The 23,831-nt window shown below is 37.5% G+C and overlaps 3 protein-coding genes across 4 annotated transcripts; all 3 read right to left on the bottom strand.

Annotated features, from left to right (window-relative positions):
* Positions 1 to 1,413: 1,413 nt before the first annotated feature.
* LOC106658876 lies at positions 1,414 to 2,172 on the bottom strand. The gene is made up of 3 exons (XM_014381022.2): positions 1,963 to 2,172; positions 1,782 to 1,886; positions 1,414 to 1,709 (listed from the first exon to the last, which is right to left on the bottom strand). Exons 1-3 carry the CDS (start codon positions 2,119 to 2,121, stop codon positions 1,641 to 1,643), a joined length of 333 nt encoding a protein of 110 aa, XP_014236508.1. The 5' UTR covers positions 2,122 to 2,172; the 3' UTR covers positions 1,414 to 1,640.
* A 79-nt stretch (positions 2,173 to 2,251) lies between these two features.
* On the bottom strand, positions 2,252 to 8,328 carry LOC106658715. 2 transcript variants are annotated; one of them, XM_014380799.2, is made up of 5 exons: positions 8,202 to 8,328; positions 5,831 to 5,991; positions 3,887 to 4,075; positions 3,612 to 3,734; positions 2,252 to 3,479 (listed from the first exon to the last, which is right to left on the bottom strand). In XM_014380799.2, exons 2-5 carry the CDS (start codon positions 5,939 to 5,941, stop codon positions 3,405 to 3,407), a joined length of 498 nt encoding a protein of 165 aa, XP_014236285.1. In that variant the 5' UTR covers positions 5,942 to 5,991; positions 8,202 to 8,328; the 3' UTR covers positions 2,252 to 3,404. The 2 variants fall into 2 exon arrangements, with proteins under 2 accessions (XP_014236285.1, XP_014236284.1); XM_014380798.2 differs by having other exon boundaries at positions 5,831 to 5,970; positions 8,202 to 8,323.
* Positions 8,329 to 11,202: 2,874 nt separating this feature from the next.
* Positions 11,203 to 15,614, bottom strand: LOC106658776 (WD repeat-containing protein 63). The gene is given in 9 exon segments (XM_023459980.1): positions 11,203 to 11,277; positions 11,358 to 11,453; positions 11,598 to 11,762; positions 12,176 to 12,655; positions 12,825 to 13,124; positions 13,162 to 14,013; positions 14,115 to 14,680; positions 14,746 to 15,249; positions 15,326 to 15,614. Coding segments are annotated over 9 exon segments (3,327 nt in total).
* Between the last annotated feature and the right edge of the window lie 8,217 nt (positions 15,615 to 23,831).

The raw sequence follows: 23,831 nt of genomic DNA, 5'->3' as shown, positions 1-23,831 counted from the left end.
TCTTGATAGTTGGCATCAAATGACCCTGAATTTTTATATCAATAGAAATTGTTACTTCGGCAAAATTTTGGACGATATAATATATTTTTTCTCAAATGGAACGGTTAAACCTCTGTACATATCTTATTTCCGTTTCGAAACGATCAAAATTTCAAGTTGTCCTTACAACATGTAGGTTTTTCCTTCTTTGGTACTATCTTGTGCGGTTACACGTTGTTGGTATAAAATTATCACAATTTTTGATCAGGGAATTCCAAATTAAATAATTTCAAATTTAATGCACTCTAGCTGGGTTAAATCTCAATTTATTTCTCAATTTATATCTTTTTTGTATAATTTAATTCAGTTCTTTCGTTTTTCTGATACTCTTTTGTTTTTATAGGGTTCATTTGTTTTTCTGATGTTCTATTGTTTTTCTGATGTTCTTTTGTTTCTCTGATGTTCCTTTGTTTTTAAGGTATTCTTTTGTTTTTGTGAGATTTATTTGTTTAACTGATGTTCTTTTGTTTTCATATTCTTTTGTTTTTCGGATTTTGTTTTCGGTTCCAACAGTGAAAAGACAGTGTTTTTTTCTCATCAAAATAACAATATTTTCAATATTGTCAGATTTTAGCTTGTTTTAGACAAAAAGTTAATGTTTGTTTTTAGCGCAAGTTGAAATGACGCGTAATTGATCACGAGGAATGTTTTAATAATTGAATAAATTCTTGAATGAATAAATTCTTACTTTATCAAAAGTTTGTCTCTGCCCTAATGGAAATTATCTTATGCTATAAAACGTTATTAACTTTCATAAACTTCTAGTAACTTTTGTAAACTTGTATTAATTGATATAAACATTGGTATTTGAGACTCTAATAAAAGTTAATAAAAGTTTATGAACAACAATACTATCTTCAACAACAATATCTTCACAACGTCTTACAGGTCACTAAAAAAAATCGAAGAGAACTCGTTTTCAAGTACTGGTCGTAAAGATGACTTCGCTATGGTGTATGTTGAATTTGGATAGATAAATTACTGTGGTCAAGGTACACGTTTAGAAGATCTTTTTTTTTCTGTTATTTATGGTGTTAGGCTTAAGTGCGACTACTTACTCGGAATTTACTCCCCCCTATTAAAAATATATTTGGCTTAATTTCAGTGGAAATTATTGATGCAAAATTTTTGTTGTGGAGTATATAATTTGCTCATCTTTTTATATAATATTTAAATATTTAATAAACCCAACAAAAAATATAACAAATAAGAACAATTGCGTATTTTTGATTAATTTCTTCAACAGAGGGGGTTGGCGAGCGAAGCGAGCAGGGGGGGGCGGAACCTCCCTGGTAATAATATAAAACGTTATTTTCAAGTAATGTAAATTAAATATATGTCATTACTACAATATACATCAAATTTTTAAATGTATGTTAATAGAAGAATAATTGATATTTTATTAGATAAAAAATGGTTACATTAGCGAAGATATTTAATAGCCAATCGCTAACGTTGGAAGTTATCGCAATATTACACAATACACTTTTTTTAACAATCGGTTACACATTATATTTAAATTTACTTTTGATTACTGTCTTTACAAAACTTGAAATTACAGTATTCGCATTAAATTTTTGTTGTAGAGTTGTTATGAAGTTTTAAACTTTATATTTCACTGCTAGCGCCAAGCTTAGAGCATACAAAATACCATCAATCAATCCCAAAATCTGTAAACAATATTAAAGATTACTAATATTCAGATATAGACTTTTTGAATTATTAACAATTCCAGAACTTACAGCTGAAGCTAATTTTGCTCCGAAGGCTCTATTACTTTCTTGTGCAATCACAGTAATGGAAGCAATTAATAAAAAAAATAAGGCACATGAATTGTAAATAATTTCCTGCAAATAATTTGATTCAATTGTTGGTAAGAGGCGAAAAATTTTTGATTTATAATATTATTTATGTAAAACTCACATAGAAAGTTTTTCCAATAATAGCTTCAGAAACAGGTGAAAATATGTAACTTATTATGAAAATTGCAGTTCCTATCATAAATGCTGTTGCCATCAACATGAGAAAAGTATCCCCGGCAGTCAGGGCCACCTCGTTTATTGCATCAACTTCTAAACTCATTATTATAATACCTATACACTGTCGAAAAAAAAGGATTGAGATTAACGAAAAAATATAATTAAAACTTTTCATCACTATTTTATTTTTGTATGGAGTTTTAAGGGTTGGAAAATAAAAGATTAACCCATAATTTTTATAATTTATTTCCATTATTTAAGTATTAATTGAATTTTTTGCATCAGATTTATTCAGGTACATGAAGTGTGTTGAATAATCAAAAACTACAAGTGATCAAGAAATCAGACAATGCGTTTTGAAAATTTTTTTCGGCTAAGGTGAAGATCAAAAAAATTAGTGATTCATTTAAATTTGTATAAATTCAATAAACAAGACAAATGATTGCATTTCTTTTATAACTTGATAAAATTACATTTGATATATTCCTTAGTAGTTTAGTTTAACTAATTCGTAATTAATTAAAGTATAGCGAAGTCACTTTTTATAGGATTTTTAAGTATTTGCACCGTTATGAAAACACAAAAACATATAAAATTGTTTATTAAAATTATTATTTCAAATCAGTTACATAGATATTATCATTTAGCATTGCCATTAGATGATTTTCATATAACTCTTGAATAGCACAAATTAGACATTACAATGAAACTCGCAAGTCTGTTCTAAACGTTGAAATTAAGTACACAAAGTTTTGAACATCTACATGAAAGGTGCGTCAGTTATAACAATAAAATGCATATTGTTTGAATGCCAACAACAAATGCATTATACAATTTTTTATATTTCATACCAGTTTTTTAAATTATTTTTATTAATAGTAATAACCAACGTGATACTTCAATAGTACGTTTGAGTGTAAGGCAGTTTTTGTGGACTATTACATTATTTGGGAGATGAAAGCTTACATATTATAACAGCACATATGGAGTATTATAAATGTAATATTTATAATAAATATATATATATCGATCTAATTTTACATTTAACAACTACGGTTCGCAATTTGAAATTACAGTTTGTCATGGATGTACATGAAATTGAAGTCATAACCAAAGGCTGCAACAAAATCGTTTACAGGAAATTTCTCATTCTCCTGTCGTAATACATTATATATGCGCCACCACAGATAAAATAATACATTCGTAACAACTTTAATTCATCGACATACAGCGATTTAATAGCGTAATAATAAGTATTCGATATTTGATTATCGTGTTGTTCGTAAATATCCATCACTCTCCATTGAGCAGTGAGCGTGTTTTTTTTTTTGTTTGCCTGATACATCGAAGGTAGCTTTGCGTGTTTCTCTACGACAAGGTCAAAATTTACAGACCTCGTGAAGTACGCAATGCAAATAAGGTACTTATGAGGTACAGTACTGTGTTTATCAAACCACAGATCTGTAACAAAGAAAAGAAAGAAAAAACATGGTGAATATTGGGTAACATTTTGTTGGCAGTTCAGAAGGTAATCATGAACGTCTCATAAGAAGAGCGAATAAAGGAGAAATAATGAAATCAAGTAAGACTCACGGCTGCACCCATTTCCAATTGCTCGCTGTCGCTCCGGTGGTACCGACCCCTTGTGACCTTCGTCAAGAGAGTCACCGATGCGGCAAGAAGAAGAGCAAACGCGAATGCGTGATACAGCAGTTCCTGTTTTGAGGATAACAATTTTTACTCGTCAGCGTCATTATTCAAAAATTCATTATGAATGCAGCATCTGTTGATCTCTTTTATCATTGAAATTTGTACATGCATTGAATCGATACGTAAAATGAAAAATTGTATATCATTGAAGTACTCACGAAAATGGTCTTTGAAATGATGGATTCCGTCGTGTAGGAGCAGAGATAGCTGAGCACGAGGACGAAACTAGCGATCATAAATGTCGTCGCTATGAGCATGAAGAAGAGGGTCTCGGTCACGGGTAGGTAAGCTCCTGGATAATGACTGATCACGTAACCGACCAAGCCCACGCTGATGACGCCCAGAATCTACATTGGTTTTTCGTACGATCAGTTTTTGTTTCTTTGCAATGCTTCAGTACTTTCTTTATTGCTTCGATTTTCTCATGGAACACATTCATCGACATATTCGCTTCGGCAACGAAAAGAGTTAAGAAAGCGTCTTTTCAACGAATTTTTAGACTTGGCTAAACAGCGAGTATTTTTGACGCACATCAAGTTCGAACAGAATTAGCTTTTTAACTAAAGAAGTTCGTCAAAACTCAACTAATGATTGGTGGAACGAAGACTTCTTACAAAAAATGTACAGCTTTTTTCTACTAATTACATTTGTCTTTTTTTTTGCGAAAAGCACACAATATTTGTTTTGAACAATATCATTGTAAACTCATTTATTATGAACCCATGCATAATACATTTCAATTTTGGAATAAATTAAAGATTTGGTTATGAGATCGATCGTTTTTTCACCGTTGAAGAAGTGTTAAAGTACTATTGACCTTAATTATCCCCTTGAAAATATTTGTAAAAATGAGATTGGTATGAAAAACCTTCTTGAAGAATTTCTTTGTTGTATGAAGGACTTGCATTAATAATATGAATAACTCGTTAAATATTCAATTTTTAAAACAATATATCATTACGAGTGTCAATTAAACCAAACGAAAGAGTTATATTTATTCTCGATCGCCGCGTTAATTCAAGGCACGGGCATGTAATTTAGATCGTTGGCCGCGCGCAGCTTCCTGATTCTTTATTATTCATCAAATGGTAATACGGAATGTAATTCCATACCAATAAAATGCTTATTGAACAATTTGGCTCGATTAAATTTTGCCATATTCGTCGCAGACTGGCGGCCGAGTCGAGGCTCCCTTAAAAGGAGGCGGCCCAAGGTTTTCAAACAACATTTTAACGGCGAGACGTGTGTTGACCATTAATTATCGAGCTCGGTGCGAAAAAAAAAAGAAGTTTGATCGCCCGAACGACATTTTGCGTTGCACTCGGGAGTGCTTGAAATACTCGGCGCGTTTTGCTCCGAAAACGTGTACGCGAATATAAATGAATTTCGCGGAAAACCGAGTGGCAAATAAATGTATCTATTCGCGCATAGGCGATGATGCCATTGCCTAAAACCATGACACGCAATGTTTGTGCCAAATATCTCTGACGGGCGAACAGATATTTCCAATGCTCATGGGTAAAAATTCATTGTTGCGATGCCATTGCCGCGGCTCCTCTTCGTACAATGCCAATATCTTCCAACGAATTCCAATTAATGATATCATGCGTACTTTCTGAGTTGCATCATCGACGCCGTAACTTTTTACTCCGATTAAAAAAAAGTAGCAGAACAACAGACAGGAATCATAACAACATGACACACATGCATTACTAATAACTGACGATAACGCCAAATAAAAATAGCGATGAGGACTTTTTGCCTGGACGGTACTTGATAAGGGCACGACATTTTGATGTCGGATATTTTTATGTATACAACATTTTTTATTTAGGAAAATGTACTTGCTGAAGCGACTTAATTGAGTTTCATTGTAAGCCTTGAAATTATTTTCATAGAGGCGTTACATTTTCATATGAAAATGCGTTTATAATAGTTTGAAGCAAATCTTTTTGGTCAAAGCAATAAAGACAGAACTTAAGCATTTTGAGCAGCCAAAAACATACTTATTAACGCCACGATAGGCATGTTTGTAATATGATTCAATACAAACATTGTATTACATAAAAAAAGTACGTGCAACAAATGATAAAAATACGAACCACTTGGCAGAGTTTGAGTATGCCACTCCATGATCTGCAGAAGGTGGTATTGATGACCGATGGACTTCCGGTTGTGACAGTCCTCGTTTGGATCGTGACAGAGTGCGACATGATGGGACTTTCTAGCGCGGCTCAACTCTCTAAAAAGAAAAAAAAGAAAACTGCTCTTACTTCAAATAGGATTGCGAATCGTTTGATTTTTAGCGTATTTATTCTTTTGTTTATTTATCAATTAATATTTTCAACGCCCAGAGCGTTTGGGCAATGTAAAATTTAACGAGCAATCCTTCAGCGGGACAATTGAATAAACGTAAAGTCTGCGCGCGTCACACGAACGATCTGACCATATAAACATTTTTGAAAGAGCACAAGGCCAAGCTGTGTGCACTTCCACTATGCGATGGCTGACCCACATTTTTCAGTGTAACACTATATGTTTTCTCTCTCTTCTTCTTTTACTCAACATAATGTAGGTATATCATATACACATGAAAACATGTATTCGGACAAGTTGTAAAATAAATTAAAAATAACTTCTGGCTCGGCGAGCTTATAAAACCTTTCTTCTTTAGCGTATGATCTTTTGAGCGGGTCTTTTCTTCCGATTCAACGCTGGCCAGCAACTCGTTCGCTGAATGACACATAGGTGAGGATTTTGAAGCATTAATTACTCGTACCGATCTCACTGAGTTGTCATTAGCCGTGGAAACCTTACAGAGCCTTGATACTCTCAATATTATTTTCCTACGGTGTCCATTACGGCTTGACGCCAACGGCACCATAATTGTAAATCTCGAAATGCATCTCTCGCGTCATACTTTCACTTTATACTATATCTCAAAAGCTGTTTGAACATATATTTCGCACATTCGAAAGTTTCATGCTATTATTCATTAAAATTGAATAGTACGTAATTAAATTTCGGTACATTAGTTAGTTCATTTCGGCAGTAAAAGAAGTTTCAAACACAGGAGATTCGTACAGAATGTACCTAGTAAATCATCATTCAACAGACACGCCGAATTTAGAAAATATACAGAAAAAAACGTTTAAAGTTTTACATTCGGTTAAAAAGCTGTACAGCTTTACCAAGTGGAAAGATCCACACCCACTATGGCTTTGAATCGATCCTACCCAGCACGATTTACTTCGCAACCTAAGGTACTCAAGCTCGGTAATATTCCTGGCTTTCACTTTTCCGCGCCCTTTTTTCGATTCCGATCGCCTCTTCCGCTCGCCGAGTTCGCAGAAGTCGTAAATGAATTGTCTCGCTGTGTACGATGCGCAGACTAAGATAGGAAGAGATACGGAAAATTAGGGCTGGACGTACTGGAAATGTATGATAAATCATACACTTTTCGGTTCTCTGATATGAATCAACAATTACGACAAAGTCCAACTTGTATGATATAATACATGTAACGAAAAATAAACATAAACAAACATCGCACGAATTTCCGATTCGTTTTACGATCTGTTAAAAATCTCTTTCTGTATTGACATAATGGAGCTAATTTTATTTTGGCGAGTGATCGTATTGTTTGATGTTTTTTTTTCTTATGAGTCATCCGATTACTATTGGGAGTAGATTTTACAATATATAAATGCTTTACCACCTACGCGTTTTCTCGTTGTATGGCTTGCCCCATAAAACGATGCCATAATAAGGCGATTGACTCGACACGTGTGATTTTTCGTGCTTTTTTCATAACAAAAGTCCTAGGATTGCGTATGTTTATGTCAAGAAAATTGGGTTTTTTTGAAATCGATAATTTTTTTATAATACAAACGACGACTGAAAAATATTTGCACTATGTTTATGATTTTTCGAATTAGAACAGAAATGTGAAATTGGGAAATGTGCACAAGTGTATATGAAACATAAAATTTATAACATACGAGAAGCAAGTTGGGTATTTTTAGAAAATAAATCATGCAGAACCGAATGGGCTTTGCTATAATCATTTTTCAAGACCAAAATAACTGAATTTTCACTTTTAAAATACACGAATTTTAGATTATCTTATTCACAAATTTTTGCCGAGTTTAAGGTTTTTGAGATAACGATAAGAATACATGCACTGTAAAACATATTCGAACGAAAAGCTCTTATCGCATTTTTATATTCAAAACATTATTATGGCAGCAGAGCTCTTAAACAGAAACGCCGAGTTCTATAAATAAATGTTTTTTGCTTCACCGCGTTCGCGAAGAAGTGCATCAACATACGACCACTAGCGATCAATTAATGATAATTTCTTGCTACATCACCACCAAAGATTTGTCTCGAAATCGAACTGTAAAAAACCGTTGTCTAAAAAGAATGACCCGTATTTTATTCCACTCGAAGAAGCACAAGATAAAAACCAACCACTAGGAAATGTAAACAGCGCCAAAACGGGAATATGCAACTGGTGCGATCGGTATACTCTGCACGTCCAGCTGTGACTGACTGACTGACTGCCTGACAAACCGAGTTGAAAAAGTTGGCAGACGCATAATACAGGCGTGCAAAGGCGGGAGGAAAAATGCCAACTCCCCCAAGCTGCGGCTCCGACGGCGGCGGCGGCGGTGGCGGCGACGGCGGTAGTATAGCGACGGGCGTCTACCTAAGCGCTTTGTACTTCTGACGTCATCCCCTTGGTGATATCATCGCCGATCGCGTATAACGCTGAAGACGGCGCCGCGGCGGAGGACACCGCGCAAAAACAACAACACGCGCGCACGCTATATCTTTGTAATTCATTTTATAGGTGAAGTAGAGGCGGGGCGAGGTCACCGTCCAACTTTCGTATTTTTCGGTACGTCCGTGCATATCGACTGAATCGTGGATATATTCATTTTCCCAGGCTATTACGAAAAAGTTAATGGAAAATTTGTCCTGATCACGTAGGCCGAAAACGTGAGAGAACATTACATCGAAAATTGTATTCGTTCCAGGGAATGCCAAAGCCCGTTGTAAAAATAAACATTTTTCAACCCGTATTTTTTCCAAACTTGAACCTGGTAATCTGCAACGTAACGAAGGAGAGAGCTTTTGCACTAATACGATCAATTCACTAAATTTGTGGTGCTATTTTTTTTATACACTTGATTTTACTCTTGATTATCACACCATAAATGCTAATCATGGAATTTAAATAAAATTAAACAATTTATAGAGTATTACCACAACTTAAGTTTGAATTATGCAAGGCAGTATTATTAGAAGGTACTTTTTTTGCCATAATAAAGTTGTTGTAAAAAAGAGCTTTGATAAATAAAATTAATTTCTTGATGGTTTTGCAAATTGTATGATCGATTCTGTTGTAATTTTTAAGATTTATCATTTGAATTCGAACTTTATAAAAGTGATGAATACAGCTAATTCTAATATAGCTGATGACAAATAAGATACAATTTCTCATGAAGAATTCCTTAATTAATTTTTCTTCTTAAATATAATTTTGAGTGTAGTTGAGATTTTTTAAACATCCACTAATTATGATTTTGTTGTTTTTACTTGAATGATAATACTATTTAAGTAATAATTAAGACAATGATTGTAATCGATGATTACATTACTATAAGAGAGCGTCAATTCAGTTTTGATAACCCACAAGGTATATTTACTGTGTTCGCATATACACAGACAATAATATTATGAATTATATAGACGCAATAGACACTCTAGCCGGTTAATTCATTTCATTAAGCTACGAATTTTCAAATCATTTTTTACATTTAAGCTGAAGGAAGTTACTAATCGATCCAAATTTCGTTTGCCTCTATTAATGTTATCATCAAATGTCACGTTCCGATGGAAACCAAAAAATAAAAATTAATTAACATAGTTTATATTACAAATGGTACAAGTAGTCCAGTGATAGTAATAGAAAAAGAACATTGCACCATAATTTTAAAAGAGACAAAAGTCATTTGCAGGTAGATGGTTTTGGATAACAGAATACATGTGTTTAGCTGCTGGGTTTTACAATGTTGACGCATCACCAATGAATGAATACAAAATTACAAGATGCATAATACCCTACTTCGTTTGAAAAATACTATTTTTCGTTAATTAATTGAAAATGATGGATTGTAATACGGTGTTAGCATCGAGTAAGAATGCCGTGAAATCATACCGAGTAATGATACCAAGATGATATCGTTTGCATTACTTTCTTTCAATTATCAGTGTAATTGTGAATCGTACACACGTGGAATTCTAAAAAACCAATTTCCTTCTTGAGAAACATACTTGTTTTTCAAGTATTCGTCTTAGCACTGAGGGATACGTTACACTTTATGAAAAATATCAGATTTAATAAAATTTAATAATTTATAAAGTAATGAATAAAATTATTTAAAACACATTTTATTATGATTGTGGTTGAAAGCCAGTACTTTTTTAACAAATAATAAACATAAATATATAATTTTTTTTTAATACTCGTAGTATGACAATATTTTAGTAAATGCAAGTATAAACTCTTACAAGAATATTTACGAATTCATTTAAATCGGCTCAAAAAACAATATAAACCGAATGCTAATAAAACAAAAAAATCAACGTTTTATAACTCGAACTATAAAGAGAAACAATAACTTTTGCCGTCACTTCGAGTATAAAATTAAAACTGGTTACAATTTCAAATTTCTAATAAGTTATCAACGGTTACAATTATGATCCACATTTGTACATTTCTTAAAATACGCAAATAAAATACTTTCTTCTATGCGTAGTAAAACTTACGCTAATTAGGAGCAGTAAAATACATAAATATCCAATTGTTGTAAATAAACGATCGAGCAGATTTTAAGAAAATTTTTGTACCACAAAAAAAGAAATTTACAAAAAAATTGAAGCAAATTTGAAAATGTGAAATTATTATAATCATTTGAATGTATATTATAATAGAACAATGAGCTCTCAAAAATTATAATTTGTATTTGTTACAAAAAGAATATTCTTTTTATTATTATAATTATCATAATTATCGTAAACATTAAAGTTAATATTAATATCTATCTTGTGGAAAAACATACAATAAAAATACAATTGTAGCGCTGTATCGACGATTGATAATGTATAACAATATGGCTTTCTACAAAAGTTGATAAGATGCCATTGTGTAAAATATTATTATATTAAATGAAGTGTTATGTACATTCGTACATTCAATTTTTTAGACTCCTAGAAAAATTGAATTTTTTCTCTCGCTCGGAGTCGTTTTTATCGTATTCATTGATACATCAAGTTTTCATTAGCAAACATACAATGTTTCGATTCTATTCTGTTACATTTATTTACGAAATGGATGGATGCAAACTAATTGTGTACCCTATGCTGTGCAAAGAGATTTTTGGCAAATTCTCATTTGTTCTTTTCTTTACTGCCCTTTGTATTCCAGATACAGAAAATATGCGCCAGCAGCGTAGGCGAGAGTATTGAAAATTCCAAAAACCTAAACAAGAAAAGAGAATATGTCAGTTTGGTTGGAAGTATTGAAAAACCAAAATAGTTATTGAAATGGAAAAAACTTACTCCTGCAACTATGTGAGTAGTCCAGTAAGCAATGGTTAATTCGGTGATAAATGCAGTGAAGTACAGAATAGCGTAAATGCCAGTATTGAGCAGTTCCTATAAAAGTAAATTGACGATTAGAGAATTTATCACTGCACATAAGTTGCTTGAATATTAAGAAAATTTTCGAGTAACGTTTGAAATACATTTTTATATGAATAATTTAAATTTTATTAACGTCTGATTATTTGAAACACTCACCGTGGCCAGCCAATTGATGGGCAGTTTTATCACGTCACGTAGAGAAAACAGATAGAAAAGCGACCAGAGCACAGTCAGGATGAAGGCTGTGATTGCTACGAAAAGGAACCAGCTGCCTCCGCCACCACCTCCAGATCCACATGCCATGCATATTATACCCAGGACCTGTAACAGAAACGAATGAGATGAATTAATCAATAAGAATTTGATAAAAATGTTTAATAAGATTTAACAGTAATCATTACTATTGAATTTATCTACATCAAAGTTTCAGAGTATATAAAAGAAATTTTAATGTCAGAATAATATTTCTTACAAAAAATAATGAGCGTTTCATCTCAGAAAAAATTTAAAAGTATTTAATAAATTTTGTCTGACTGGGACAAAAGAAATAGGAAAGACTGTAATTTGTAAAAAATTTATTGATATTTTTAATCATGCGGGTTGATAAATTGATTTAATTATTTCAGTTCTACTTATAAAAATTATTCTTCAGACTTCTTATACAAAATTCAATTTCGTTATAACGAAGAAAGTATTATTTTATACTATTTAGACACATTTTTTCTTGCACTAGCTTTCATTGCCTCGTGCCAATCGAATCGTGGTTTATATGGTTCATTTTTCAACTGCTTCAACAAATCTATTTTTAATTTTTGAAATTCATCTTCCCTCTCGTGGCTGTTCAATTTTGATACTTGTTCGTGATCGTCAGATTTTGTAACAAAGATGTCATCAGCGCCTTTTGAAATATTTTTTCCAGCATTATTCATTAAATCGAAAGTGCTGTACGACATTTCCTTAGCCAAAAAATTATGAAAAATACTGTCAGCTTGCTGTGCGTATTTTTTGGTTTTCTGTTTGATTGCGTTACGCTCTTGTTCTAACTCAACTAGTGGTCTACATTTTTCTTCGAATTCTTGAGGCACCAGACGTTTTTTACCAAAAATTATTTTTTCAGCTCGCTTTAGTTCGTTTTGACGCCAAATGATTGTTTTCGATACTCTTCGCTGAGCTAACTTTTCTTCAGCTTCTCTTCGCAACAGCTCTGCTTGTTCCTGCGATTAATTATGTATATGATAAAAGCAAGTTAATTTGAGGGACATCGAAGTCACATTCAAATATATTCCTCAAAAGCTTCGTTTTTATATATGTTCAACTTTTACGCAGCTTTTTCGGAAGTTGATCCCCATAATTTTAAAAGATTTCTCGTAAAATAATTATTACCTCTAGGAACTTTTTGCGCGCTTCCTCGTGCTTCCGATGTATTTCAGCTTGCTCTCGGTCGATTTTTCTCTGCAAAGCGACAGGATTTTTGCTCAAATAATCAGCTTGCCAGCGAAGAAAATCTCGTTTACGTCGCGTCTCTCGCCAAGCGAATTCCTCGAACCATTCGAGACGCTCGAGCTCTTTATTATTGCTCTTTTCGTGGGGCTCGCAAAATACACGCAGACTCGATATACCGTCGAGTAAAGCCAAGAATTTATGACTGTTGCGAGGTGGGCTTGGATAGAGGAACGGTGTTACCTTTGAAAATGAAGATTGACATGGGAAATAAATTTACTCGCACTTGGGTCGCAGGCGGCTCGCAAGCAAGTCCGAGAAACAGCGTTATAGATGTGTTTACCTTGCTCGATATAACTTGCCAGAGAACCGGCGCGTGGCTTTTCCTTTTGAGATCCCAAATTTCGAAGCTGCCGTCCAATCTCGACAAGGCGAAAATCCCAGCGCGCCCAGTCCAGCAGGCCTCGCCGTACAAGCAGCCGGGGCTCCTTTTCTTGAATATCGGCCCCTCGTCGTAGTCCTCTTTCCAAACGGCAAAGACTCGACCGCCAACTGTCAAAAAAATATCATCCAGATGCGGCGACTTGATCATCGAGCGCACCGGCCCGTCGTGCAGACAGCACCTGTGCGTTATTTTGCATACTTCCCTGTCGCTGATGTCTAGACTGAAAGTCATGCTTTCCCAGGTGCAGGTCATGACCTCGCCACCGTTCGTACCGACGAAAACCTTCCGGAGTCTTTCTAAATCAGCATCGTCTCGAATGCTCAGATTGGAGGATTCCTCGCTTTTGGCCAGAGGCAGACTGAAGCAGGTCAAGGCCATCGGACCGACGCTCTTGTCGTCCTGATCGTCGATAACGAGCTGATAAATCGGTGCGATGGTCAGATGAAGCGGACTGCGAGCCGTGGCCGGACGCGAGAGAGCACGCGGCAGAGGCCAAAAGTAGATGGTACCTTCGGCCGAGGACGTGGCGAAGCAGACTTTGCGGTCCTTCGGGGCGCACGAGGCGTTCCTTTGAAAATTGCCGTCGGACTCGATTCGACACCACGTCGGCAGCCATTGTATGCCAGTGATGCATTTGCGCTGAGACTTTTCTGCCGAGACCGCTATTCTCGCCTCTTTGTGTTCCGGCTCGTTGGACGTGCTTTCGTTGAGTCTTGAGCCAAAATTGAATTTTTTCTTCGGTTAATTCGATTGATTGCCGATGAGATACACATTTGTAAGAAGTAAACTTACGAATCACTTTCTTCCTCGTTCTCAATGAGCAACGACTCGTTTATTTCCCAAACGACGACTTTTCCATCTATACGACCACCTATCATGATGTTGGTGTAGTCTTCGATCGGACAAAATGACAGCATCGAAATTCTCTCTTGGCAATCGAGAATAATCTTGGGCCTGAGTGGGCTCAAAAGTGACCAAACTGCCACCAGAGAGTAATCTTTAGCCATTCTGTCCGCGTAAGCGGCCACAATGATATGTTCAACTTTACAATGCCATGCCGCAGCGTAGAGATATTTGCCCTTGGTCGCATTCAGATCGATCAGGCTAACTTTTTCTGCGTAATAATCTCGATGCTCTTCGCGAGTCTCGATGATTGTTTCGCGCTTACTAAGGTTGGCTACGTCGTTTTTGTACAAATTGGTCGAAGCATTGAACGAGACTTCGGCGAGCAGGTCTTTGGAGCGGTTTCTCAAAAATTGCTGCAGTTTTTCCCTGGCACTGCGTCGTTTCTTTTCGAGCTGCAGTTGCTCCTCGCTCACTTCTTGCTCGTTGTCTTCGTTCTCGATCTGTGCTTCTCCGCCCTGCTCGTCGCTGTTGGCCTGAGTTTTCCAGGGAGAATCATCAAATTCAATAATTAGCCTCGCGAGCTGTGCTCGAGTGTCGCTAAAGAGTATACCTCGTCTTTGTCGTCGTCCTTCCAGATCTCCAAAAACTCATCTGGCACAACGAATTCGTACTGGGTCCACTGGTTTTTCGGGTTGCCGGGATACGTCTGTACCCACTGCTCGTCGTAGGGCAGAGTCGTTTGGCTCGGCTTGGCGATCGTCGTGAAGGCTACGCACTCGTACCTCTGGTAAAGCTCGACGAGCTCGACGCAGCCGTCCCTGACGTCGTCGGGGCGCCGATCGCCGAGTAGCCTCGGTCGGCACAATTGCGACAGGGGCAGGGCCACGTTGAGCTCCAGCGAGTCTCGAGACGCCAACAGACGGCCGTCGTCGACGCAGTCGCCTCTCTCTTGCCACGGCTTCGAGTGACGCTTGTTTATCTCTTGATGTACCATGTCGAGAATCGTGCGCGTTATTTGGCGATTCCGAGTGACGAAGAGCGACGTTGCCTCCTCCGTTAGACAAATCACGAATTCAACTTTTATTAGAGAGAAAAAAAAGGTCAAAGACTAGAGGCGTTGTTGATCGCCTTGAGAGTGTGATAATTGTCTCACCGGGATCGTCGGAAAAAAGTTTGTCCTCGGCATAGCCAACCAGCACATCTTCCAGGGTGCAAGAGACTACTTTTCCAGATATCGCTTGGAAGGGGGAGTCGCTTTCTTGGGCCAACTCGAGCAATACACGGTGAGGTACGAAGGCGTAAGGACACTCCAGAAAAACATCCTCGTTCACGATACAGCCCAGCCTCCGCTGAGACTGTACGTCGAGTTTCAACGATTCGTAAGCTTGGAAATCAGCGGCGAGATGCTTCGGCGAGCGGTCCAAGTCCGAGCGAACCGGCATTATTAAAAATTAAGTGGAGTAGCGTCGCGAATTCGCGCACCACGGGGTATCGATCAAACCTCGTTGTTATGGGGTCACCTAACGGTTTCCACTTTATTCGCGAAAAAGACGCCATACGCTCACAATGTAAAGGACTTTCGTTTCGTTTTGCCGATCGATGCGATTTCGCGTTTGAATTTTTATGCAACTAATTTAATTAGCGAGTGCTGAATAAAATTATGTATTAATTTCTCTATGAGTTTGTACATTTTCTATAAGATTATAAAATGTGGCTACCGCTATGAGTGTATTAAAAATATTACACAGAGCGCGGAAAAAAGTATAATTTACACTTCATGTATTTGCAGTTTACATAAAATATCATCTTCCTTGTTATACTAGACGCGGTCCGTTGAAAGGAATGCGGCGTGTATTATATACGTACAGTGCGTGGTCGTAGAAGAAAATGTTCACTTTCACTGCCGGGAGTATTAACATCGCACGCAATAGATATTTGTTTTCTCCCGTAGGATGCAGACTGGCTCGAGTATACGAAAAAGAAAAAGTCTTTGCTTGCAAAACAGGTGCGACGTTTTTCAGAAGCGCCTATCCATTGGAGAACTTGCGTATGCGGCATTTCGAACGCGAGTCTCTCTGAATTAAAAATAAAATCGAGCCAGAGAGAGCTTTTGTAACTTTTCGAGAGAATCGACCAAATCGACATCTCGTGAGTCAAGCTTTCGGTACACGAATTCGAAAATAAGTGTCGCGCGTGTAACGAAATAATTGATTAAACCAAACGAGGATGAGTCAAAAAAAAAGAGCCACAGCCAGGGCCCGAGACAGACGAAGAGCGCGAATGAAAAGCTCGATATAACGTCGCTTGCAAGCAAGTGTCGCGCGCAAAACGCTTAACGTTATAAGCCGGTCGCTTGCTTATATATTTGCGCAGCGGTTCTCTCGAGTCAAGTCTAAAAATAAACGAAAACAAAAACGAAGCTCCAAAGCCGTCCACCGACGCCGCCATGCGAGAGGCAAGAAAGAAAATATTTGCGTATAATCGTCAAAGTTTGTTCTATTTTTTTTCATGCGTATCGATGACAGAGTCGATGCGACGCAGCTGTATAGGCTATAGACAGGCCAGCGCGATACGCTCGCGTGGATATATTTCAATGAATGATTTTTAAAAGCGCTACGTTTTCTCAACAGTTTATATCGTACGCGATACACTGGCATAATACAAGTAAGCCAACGAATCAAAAGGCACAGGCGCTTTCGAGCTCGCAGCTCGACTTTCCTGTCTGCAGTGTACAGTGTGCATATAAGCGACGACGACCGCAAGTCCGCGCGCAGCACGCATACTATACTCGAGTTATATGCACGCATGTAGGTAGAGGAGCGCGTAAATGCGAGTAGCGGTCAACGAGCGCGGGTGCAGGCAACAGGGACGCCAGCGAGAGAGGCGAGAAAAAGCCAATGACCTACATATTATGAACATGGGGATCTCTCTCTCTCTCTCTCTTTCTCCGTTGTATATACCCATCGAGCAAGCGAGAGCCTTATCAGTGAGAGTTGAAGCCTCCTTTCCAGATGTGCTCCGCGAACTTTTTCGTATACAATTGCTACCTAACGCAATGTGCCTACTCATTGCGGTTCTTCTCTTTTTTGGCCTGAAAATTCTTTCTACTCTCGCTGTACACGCCGCATTATAATATATGGGACGGAATAATAGCCTTGCTAATAGATTATTACGACTATGCGAGAAATGTCGCAGACCGTCTTAAATATATATATATGTATGAATGCATGTACATAAAAAAAACCTCTTGGCGAGTATACGCTCGCGCACGGCCATTAATGAATCGTTACTTTTTCTGGCTCGAAGCTTTACAAGACCATAAAAAATACGACGATTAATCCATTATTGTCCCAAATCTAAGACGCAAATAAAACCTATATCGATTGCGACGATTGTTGCCGGCGCGTAACTTTCGAACCTGGTTTTTAGGCGGAATGGGGCTCGTGAAAACTGGCTCGTTCTTATCGGTCACAGCTTTTTTGTTTTTTTACATTACGTCCAAGGAATTGAATTTAGAGAATAAATTTTCAATGATTAATTCTCCTTAAAAAATTAAACAATTACACGGAATTTTATTTTCATAATTCGGTCTACCTCTATTGGCCTTTATTTATCGCCGTAAATAATTATGAATTAAAACTTGATACACCGTACGCGCTGCTGCTCAATAATTTGCAGTTACTTGGCGTATGCGCTGATTATTGCACTGACGTGGATCATTCTATACCCGGAAAAAGTGCATATAAGTACACAGAAGTAATTTCTAATGTAAAAGTAGATAGTTAACTTGTAATTATTGAGTAATTTAAAAAATCTCAAGAGCGAATGCGACCACAAGAAAATCAGTAGGAGAAAAAAAAATAACGAGAACAAACGGATTAAGTATACGAGCCAGAATAATTGATCGTTGCACGCTTATAACGACTTGTTTACAACGTTGTGCATTATGATCGTTGATTCGATCACCGACCAAAAAAATCTTATCACACATTGGCAAGGTAAGCTCGCGCTACTACTTCCCTGTCGAAAAAAATTAACAATTGCGCGGTAAATTTAGCGAGCCAAAAGTCTGTCTCATCGGCGCGTAAGTGTACTTATACGTTGATGCGTCGAAGGTTTCACGATGAACGTGATCATCGTGAACTCTCGAATCGAATGAACCGATCGATGTCGATTGCCATATATGTCAATGGCCTTTTGCGCGCGTTGCAGCATCGAGCGTTCGCATAAACGTATAGTCCACCGACGTCACTTCCTTCCCGTACACGTATCTATACAAATACATACCTGTACGGACATTTCCAATGAAGAAATTCTGCGCGTTTTTTTTCGAATAAATGATTTAATGTTTATGCTAATTTTAAGAACGATGAGGTCGTCTTTTCAAACTTGAGCGATAAATTTATCATCGATGCTTGATTATGCTATCAGGAAAATTTAATTATCACTTTAACATCACACTATTTTATATTCTTACGAGGAAACAAATTAGTTAAAACAAATATACCACTCGATTGATTCAGTGGATTATCAAATTCTCCCTTCTACATCATTTATATTTAATTTAAAATATTAATTGAAATAATACTTTTTCTTTATTTATTATAGTTATCCCAAAAATTTTTTGGCATAGTTAGTGCACTTAATCTATTAGATAACTTGAATAATCTATAGTACTCAGAAATATAAGTATTACGCTTGCTTAATTTTGAATTGAATAAAGTACAAAAAAGAAATTTGGTAGCAACTTTTCTACGAGCTGATTTATTTATTTATTAACTTGATTGTATTCTTGCATAAAATTATATGTAAAAACTTTTCATAGTATAATAAAGCAGTAATCTATTCTACGAATCTCTTTCACGATATGCGTTACGATTTCGCTCATATGCCCCATGCATAAAACATGCTCTTTTATATAGAGTCTAACATATTTACTTATTTCATAAATGATCAAGATATTTTGCATGAGCAAATTTGAGTACTGAAAGAGTACATGTCTCATTCAACAATTTTTGGTAATGTATCGTGCTGATGAAAAATATATGCAAATGAGTACGACCGTTACGATTAAAATTGTCTTGCATAGTTGCTTATCGATTGATTTAAAATAAATTAAATTGGCAAATGAGACTTTGAAGTGAATAATATAGACGACTTGCATTAAAATTTAAGTGGCTGCATAAGTGATAAATATTATGAATTGAAGACAAACTTTAACGTCGTAAATCGACTACGCGAAATCTGCAGAAAGTAGATGTGGTTAGCGTAATGATATATCTGTGATGCAATTAATGGAGACATTAGTTATATATGCAATATAAGCATTGACGTTGCGTTGATCAGACCAAGTCATGGATAACAAATGTGTAGTACATCGTGTGAAAATATTTATCGAATTAATGTCGTAGTTATTAGCATCGATTGAAAAAATATTAGTTTATTTCTGTAAAAACGTAAATTAATAAAAATAATACCAAGAATTGTTTTTATATTGCAAAAATCAAGGCTGTGAATGCGAAGCACCGAATTGTTATTCAATGCATAGACTGTAATTTTTCTCCCTTACGTTGTCAAGTACTTCTTCGTATTGATAAATACACGTCGAGAGTCTTGAAGAGTCACGATATTCGTGCCATTCGATATAATCGTACAGTGTACACAATATGATAAAGGTAAGAGAATGATGCTGGTGTTTACAACACGTACGAGTACTAGAATGCAGATTGTTGAATCGTCCACGTTCCTCTCGTCTAGAGAGAGTTCATTTGGTCAGCGTAAATAGAAGTGGGAATTTTTTATCAGAACAATAGTTAAAATTCATCGATAAAATTTCAATTCAATATCTAAAGCTCGTTATAATATTTTACGCACGTGTACAGCTCAATTTTATCGAAAACCCCAACACGTGCGAATCAGCTGTACGGTATACAATATTAAGTAACAATCGAAACGAATGGCCATTTTTTTCGATCTTCGAAAAAAAAAAGAAAGAAAAAACCGCTCGAAACAAGGGATTGCATAACTCAGTGCGTGGGTGCAGGTATATCACGTATTGAAGTCGCAACTCTGCCCATAACAGAGCAGTCGTAGCAGAGTGGCCTTCGTACGAAACTTTGTCAGAGTGTAACCGAGGTCACGATTACATTATTTTTTATATTTTTGTCGATTACACGTAAGACGTAATAGTCGTCGTAATGGCTTGGTAATTGACAAAAACGTGTCTTTGAGTTAATAGAACAATTATATATCTATTTGAGTATCGGTATGTACGATTGTAGTTAGGCGCAAAAGAGCGTTTAATGGAAAATCTACACAGATTCATTTCAATTGAATTAATTACTTGTTGAGTTATCTGAATACTGGGGTGCATATTTTTCACTAATGATGACAGACGACATTTGTTACTGATCTTTTCCAAAAGTAAAATATACTAGCAGTTAGGGTTTAGGATGAGAATTGAAAAACTTTTCATGGCGAGTAATCGCTCCATGTATTCAGACCGATTACAATTGGTTATTGATTTGCTCGGCTTTTATGCTAATAAAGTCGTGACACGATTCACGTGGAAATTGAGTATTCCATCAAAATAGATAATTCATCTGCTGAAATTAGGGTGATGTTGGAAAAAAAACCATAAGGCCTAAAATTGCATGAGCATAAATGTCAACGTAGCAGGCGCAAACGCGTCTGCACAATGCGTGCTTTTCCGAGCGTCCCGTCCATTAACGAAGCGAGGTTTATTTGGCTGCGCGCGGGTGTGATCGATATAAATATAGCTGCTGCTCCAAGATGCGCAGCTGCAGGAGTCGACAACACGATTCTTCTCGACTTCCCTTCGTGCACTAATGGATGCAGCATAGAATTCGAGCTCGAAACTCGTGAGCGGCTACCATTCTGCGTTCTATAAATACAGCCGCACGCGGTCATATACTCGTCGCCTAAACATCGGTAATTTTCGTGGACGGTGGAAAAAAAAAAAAATAGATAATTTGCCTGCAGGAGAATTTATCGGAAATACCTCGGTCGCGGAATCGATCCATCAAGCCTCGGATTTAGCCGTCTCTCGGGCTGCATCGTACGTATGCAGGAATTGCGAAGTCGGCGCGCGTGACACGACAATACGGCAAAATCATGCAGACTCGACAAAACGATACTACGCGGTAGACGTAAATACGCACGCACTTTCCCACGTACTTGTTGCAGCTTACTGCGGTCGATTTTCCCGCTTAGCGTCGTGTACGCACGTGCGCGAGATGCATATATGTTAGCAGATGCTTCGAATGGAGAGCGGAAAGAGCCGCGCGCTTAGAGACGACTGTATAATGTACGTTCGCGCGAGCTTTCGTATTACCCTGACCGAAATCGCTTCTGCATACAGCGATCGCGTGCGAATATTTTTTTCCTCGCTATCCTATACATTCAACGCGCATGATTTATTACGTAAACTTTCTTGCTCGAGCTGCGTAGCTCTATATTATATGTCCATATAATAGATGTATATCTGCTGCTCGGTGGACATCGAGATGGAAAAAGAAAAAAAGTCGGAGCTCGCTTATCGTTGCGATACAACGCTTGAAAAATGTCGAGCGGGCTCGACATAACAAAAGAATGATGAGATTTGTTGGTTCTGCTTAATAATAGAAAATGACGCAGCCGAGTGTAGATGTACATTAATATTTGTCAGCGAAGCGACATCCTGTGTCGGCTGAATGGATGTTTTTTTCTACCTTTTCTTCTTTTTTCATCGCTGTCTTATCAGCGGCGGCGTTTAGCGAGAAGCCGAGTTGTATTTACTTTCGCGTATAATGCTTGTCGCGCGCGTATACGTGACGCATCCCGGGCAAACGCGTGTGTGCAATGATCGACCTAGCTCGGAATTACTCGTAGGCTACTAACGCGAGTCGGTGCTTTTTTCTGCCTTCGCCGCATAAAAACAGTCGGACACGGGCGCGAGAAAGTGCAAAAAAGAGTCGAGCGCGTGCAGTTACTTTTTATCGCATCCGAGGCTTTTCCGAAGGAGTGAGTTGCTGCAGCGTTGCATAATGCGACAAAGAAGTAACTCGCACAATCGTTTAATGTCGACTCGCTCAGCTGTGTAAGATACGTTTTAATCCTGCATAACTTCGATCCTTCAAACGCACTCGGACGATCTCGTGCAGCCGACAGCAACGAGTCTATGTGCCGACACAATTTTCTTCTTGCCGCGCGTCTAATGCCCGTACATACGTCTCGCGATAAGACGTTTCGACCAGTCTTTTTTCATAAGAAGAGCCACACATATATTATTAGCGCTTATTAAGCTCGAGACAATGTCTTGCTGATATTGTCGCTTACATATTATCTATATACGAACATTACGCAATCCGATGCGTCAAGTCTCGAGTTGATTTTTCGACAGCGACAAATTGGAATTACAGCGAGTTCTCAGCGAGGCACGCATATAATCGTCCTGCCAAGTACACGTACGGCTCTGGCTCAAGGACAAAAATTCCTTCAAAGGAAACTGCTGCGTCGGATGCGTGCGAGTATATAATGCGAGTACCGTTTCGCGGCAGTCTACAAGATATGCATGCAGAGGCCAGTAGGCAGTATTTTCGCGCGCAGCGCACGGGCTATTCTCTATGCTGCAGACGTCGCTCGCGGAGATATGTGACACACATTCGCCACGGCACGACGACGAGCAAGTTTTCTTTGACTCCTTGCGCGAACGTAACGGTGCGCGTTATATATCCTATGCTCGGCAAGCGCAGAATGGACACGCGCCCGACAGAAAGACAGAGCTAGAGCAGCGAAAATTTACCAACTCGTGAGAAGGCAGATTATGTTATTTTACTGTTAATAAATCAGACTTCAGTGACTGTGCTTTGATCCGTGGAAAATATAGCTCTGCCTGACGTTTTATTTATTTTGGCTCTGACGTTATTACGCGCCTCGTGCTTTTATTGTCCGAAGATTACGGGTTGCGAGTCTATAGCCAAGGAATAGCTGCTATGTATGATTCAAATGCAAACATCTTTATGAGATTTGCCAAAAATGGAAATTACCAAACTTTCGTTCACGCGAAGGCGAAATTCCCAACAGGTTATCGATCTGAAATGTCACACAACCCTTAGCGTACATACATTTATACAGAAAATCTATTGGATATTTAATTTATTTTCCAAGTCAAACGATTCGTGACGAATAAATCAGCGCACGTTGCACAGCACGTCGAATGGCTCGCGTATACAGCCAGTCGATGGGTAACTTTTTTTTCGCCAAAGCTTTTAGCGGCTCGTGTGTAACTGGTAAACGGTTAATTCACCTGAGCCGATGTGTGTGTGTGTGTGTTGGTATACAACACGCACTGGCAAGCAGCGGCGATACGCGCGGCAGCAGTCTCGCTCCAAGCTCACCGTTATAATACACGCATCGCTCGGCGACTCGCCTCTCCGTGTATTATATATTCTGCGTGTGCTATAGTATTAATGCAGCAAGTTCAACGTCACGCCCTGGCACGTGTATCGCTACAACTCACATTTTTCTTTCGATTTCTTTTCTTTTTTTCTTTGCTTTGTCTATAAGGCAGCTATGATTGACCTCGTTCCAACTCGTAAACGGAGCAAGGACATGGAAAACCATTCCATTATAGTAATTCATTAAATTATTATTTTACT

The sequence above is a fragment of the Trichogramma pretiosum genome, unplaced genomic scaffold, assembly GCF_000599845.2.
Source record: "Trichogramma pretiosum strain Unisexual culture from Peru unplaced genomic scaffold, Tpre_2.0 scaffold10, whole genome shotgun sequence".
In the NCBI taxonomy this organism is placed as follows: Eukaryota; Metazoa; Arthropoda; class Insecta; order Hymenoptera; family Trichogrammatidae; genus Trichogramma; species Trichogramma pretiosum.
The sequence above is the reverse complement of the archived record's forward strand: the minus strand, read 5'-3'. Positions and strand labels throughout refer to the sequence as shown.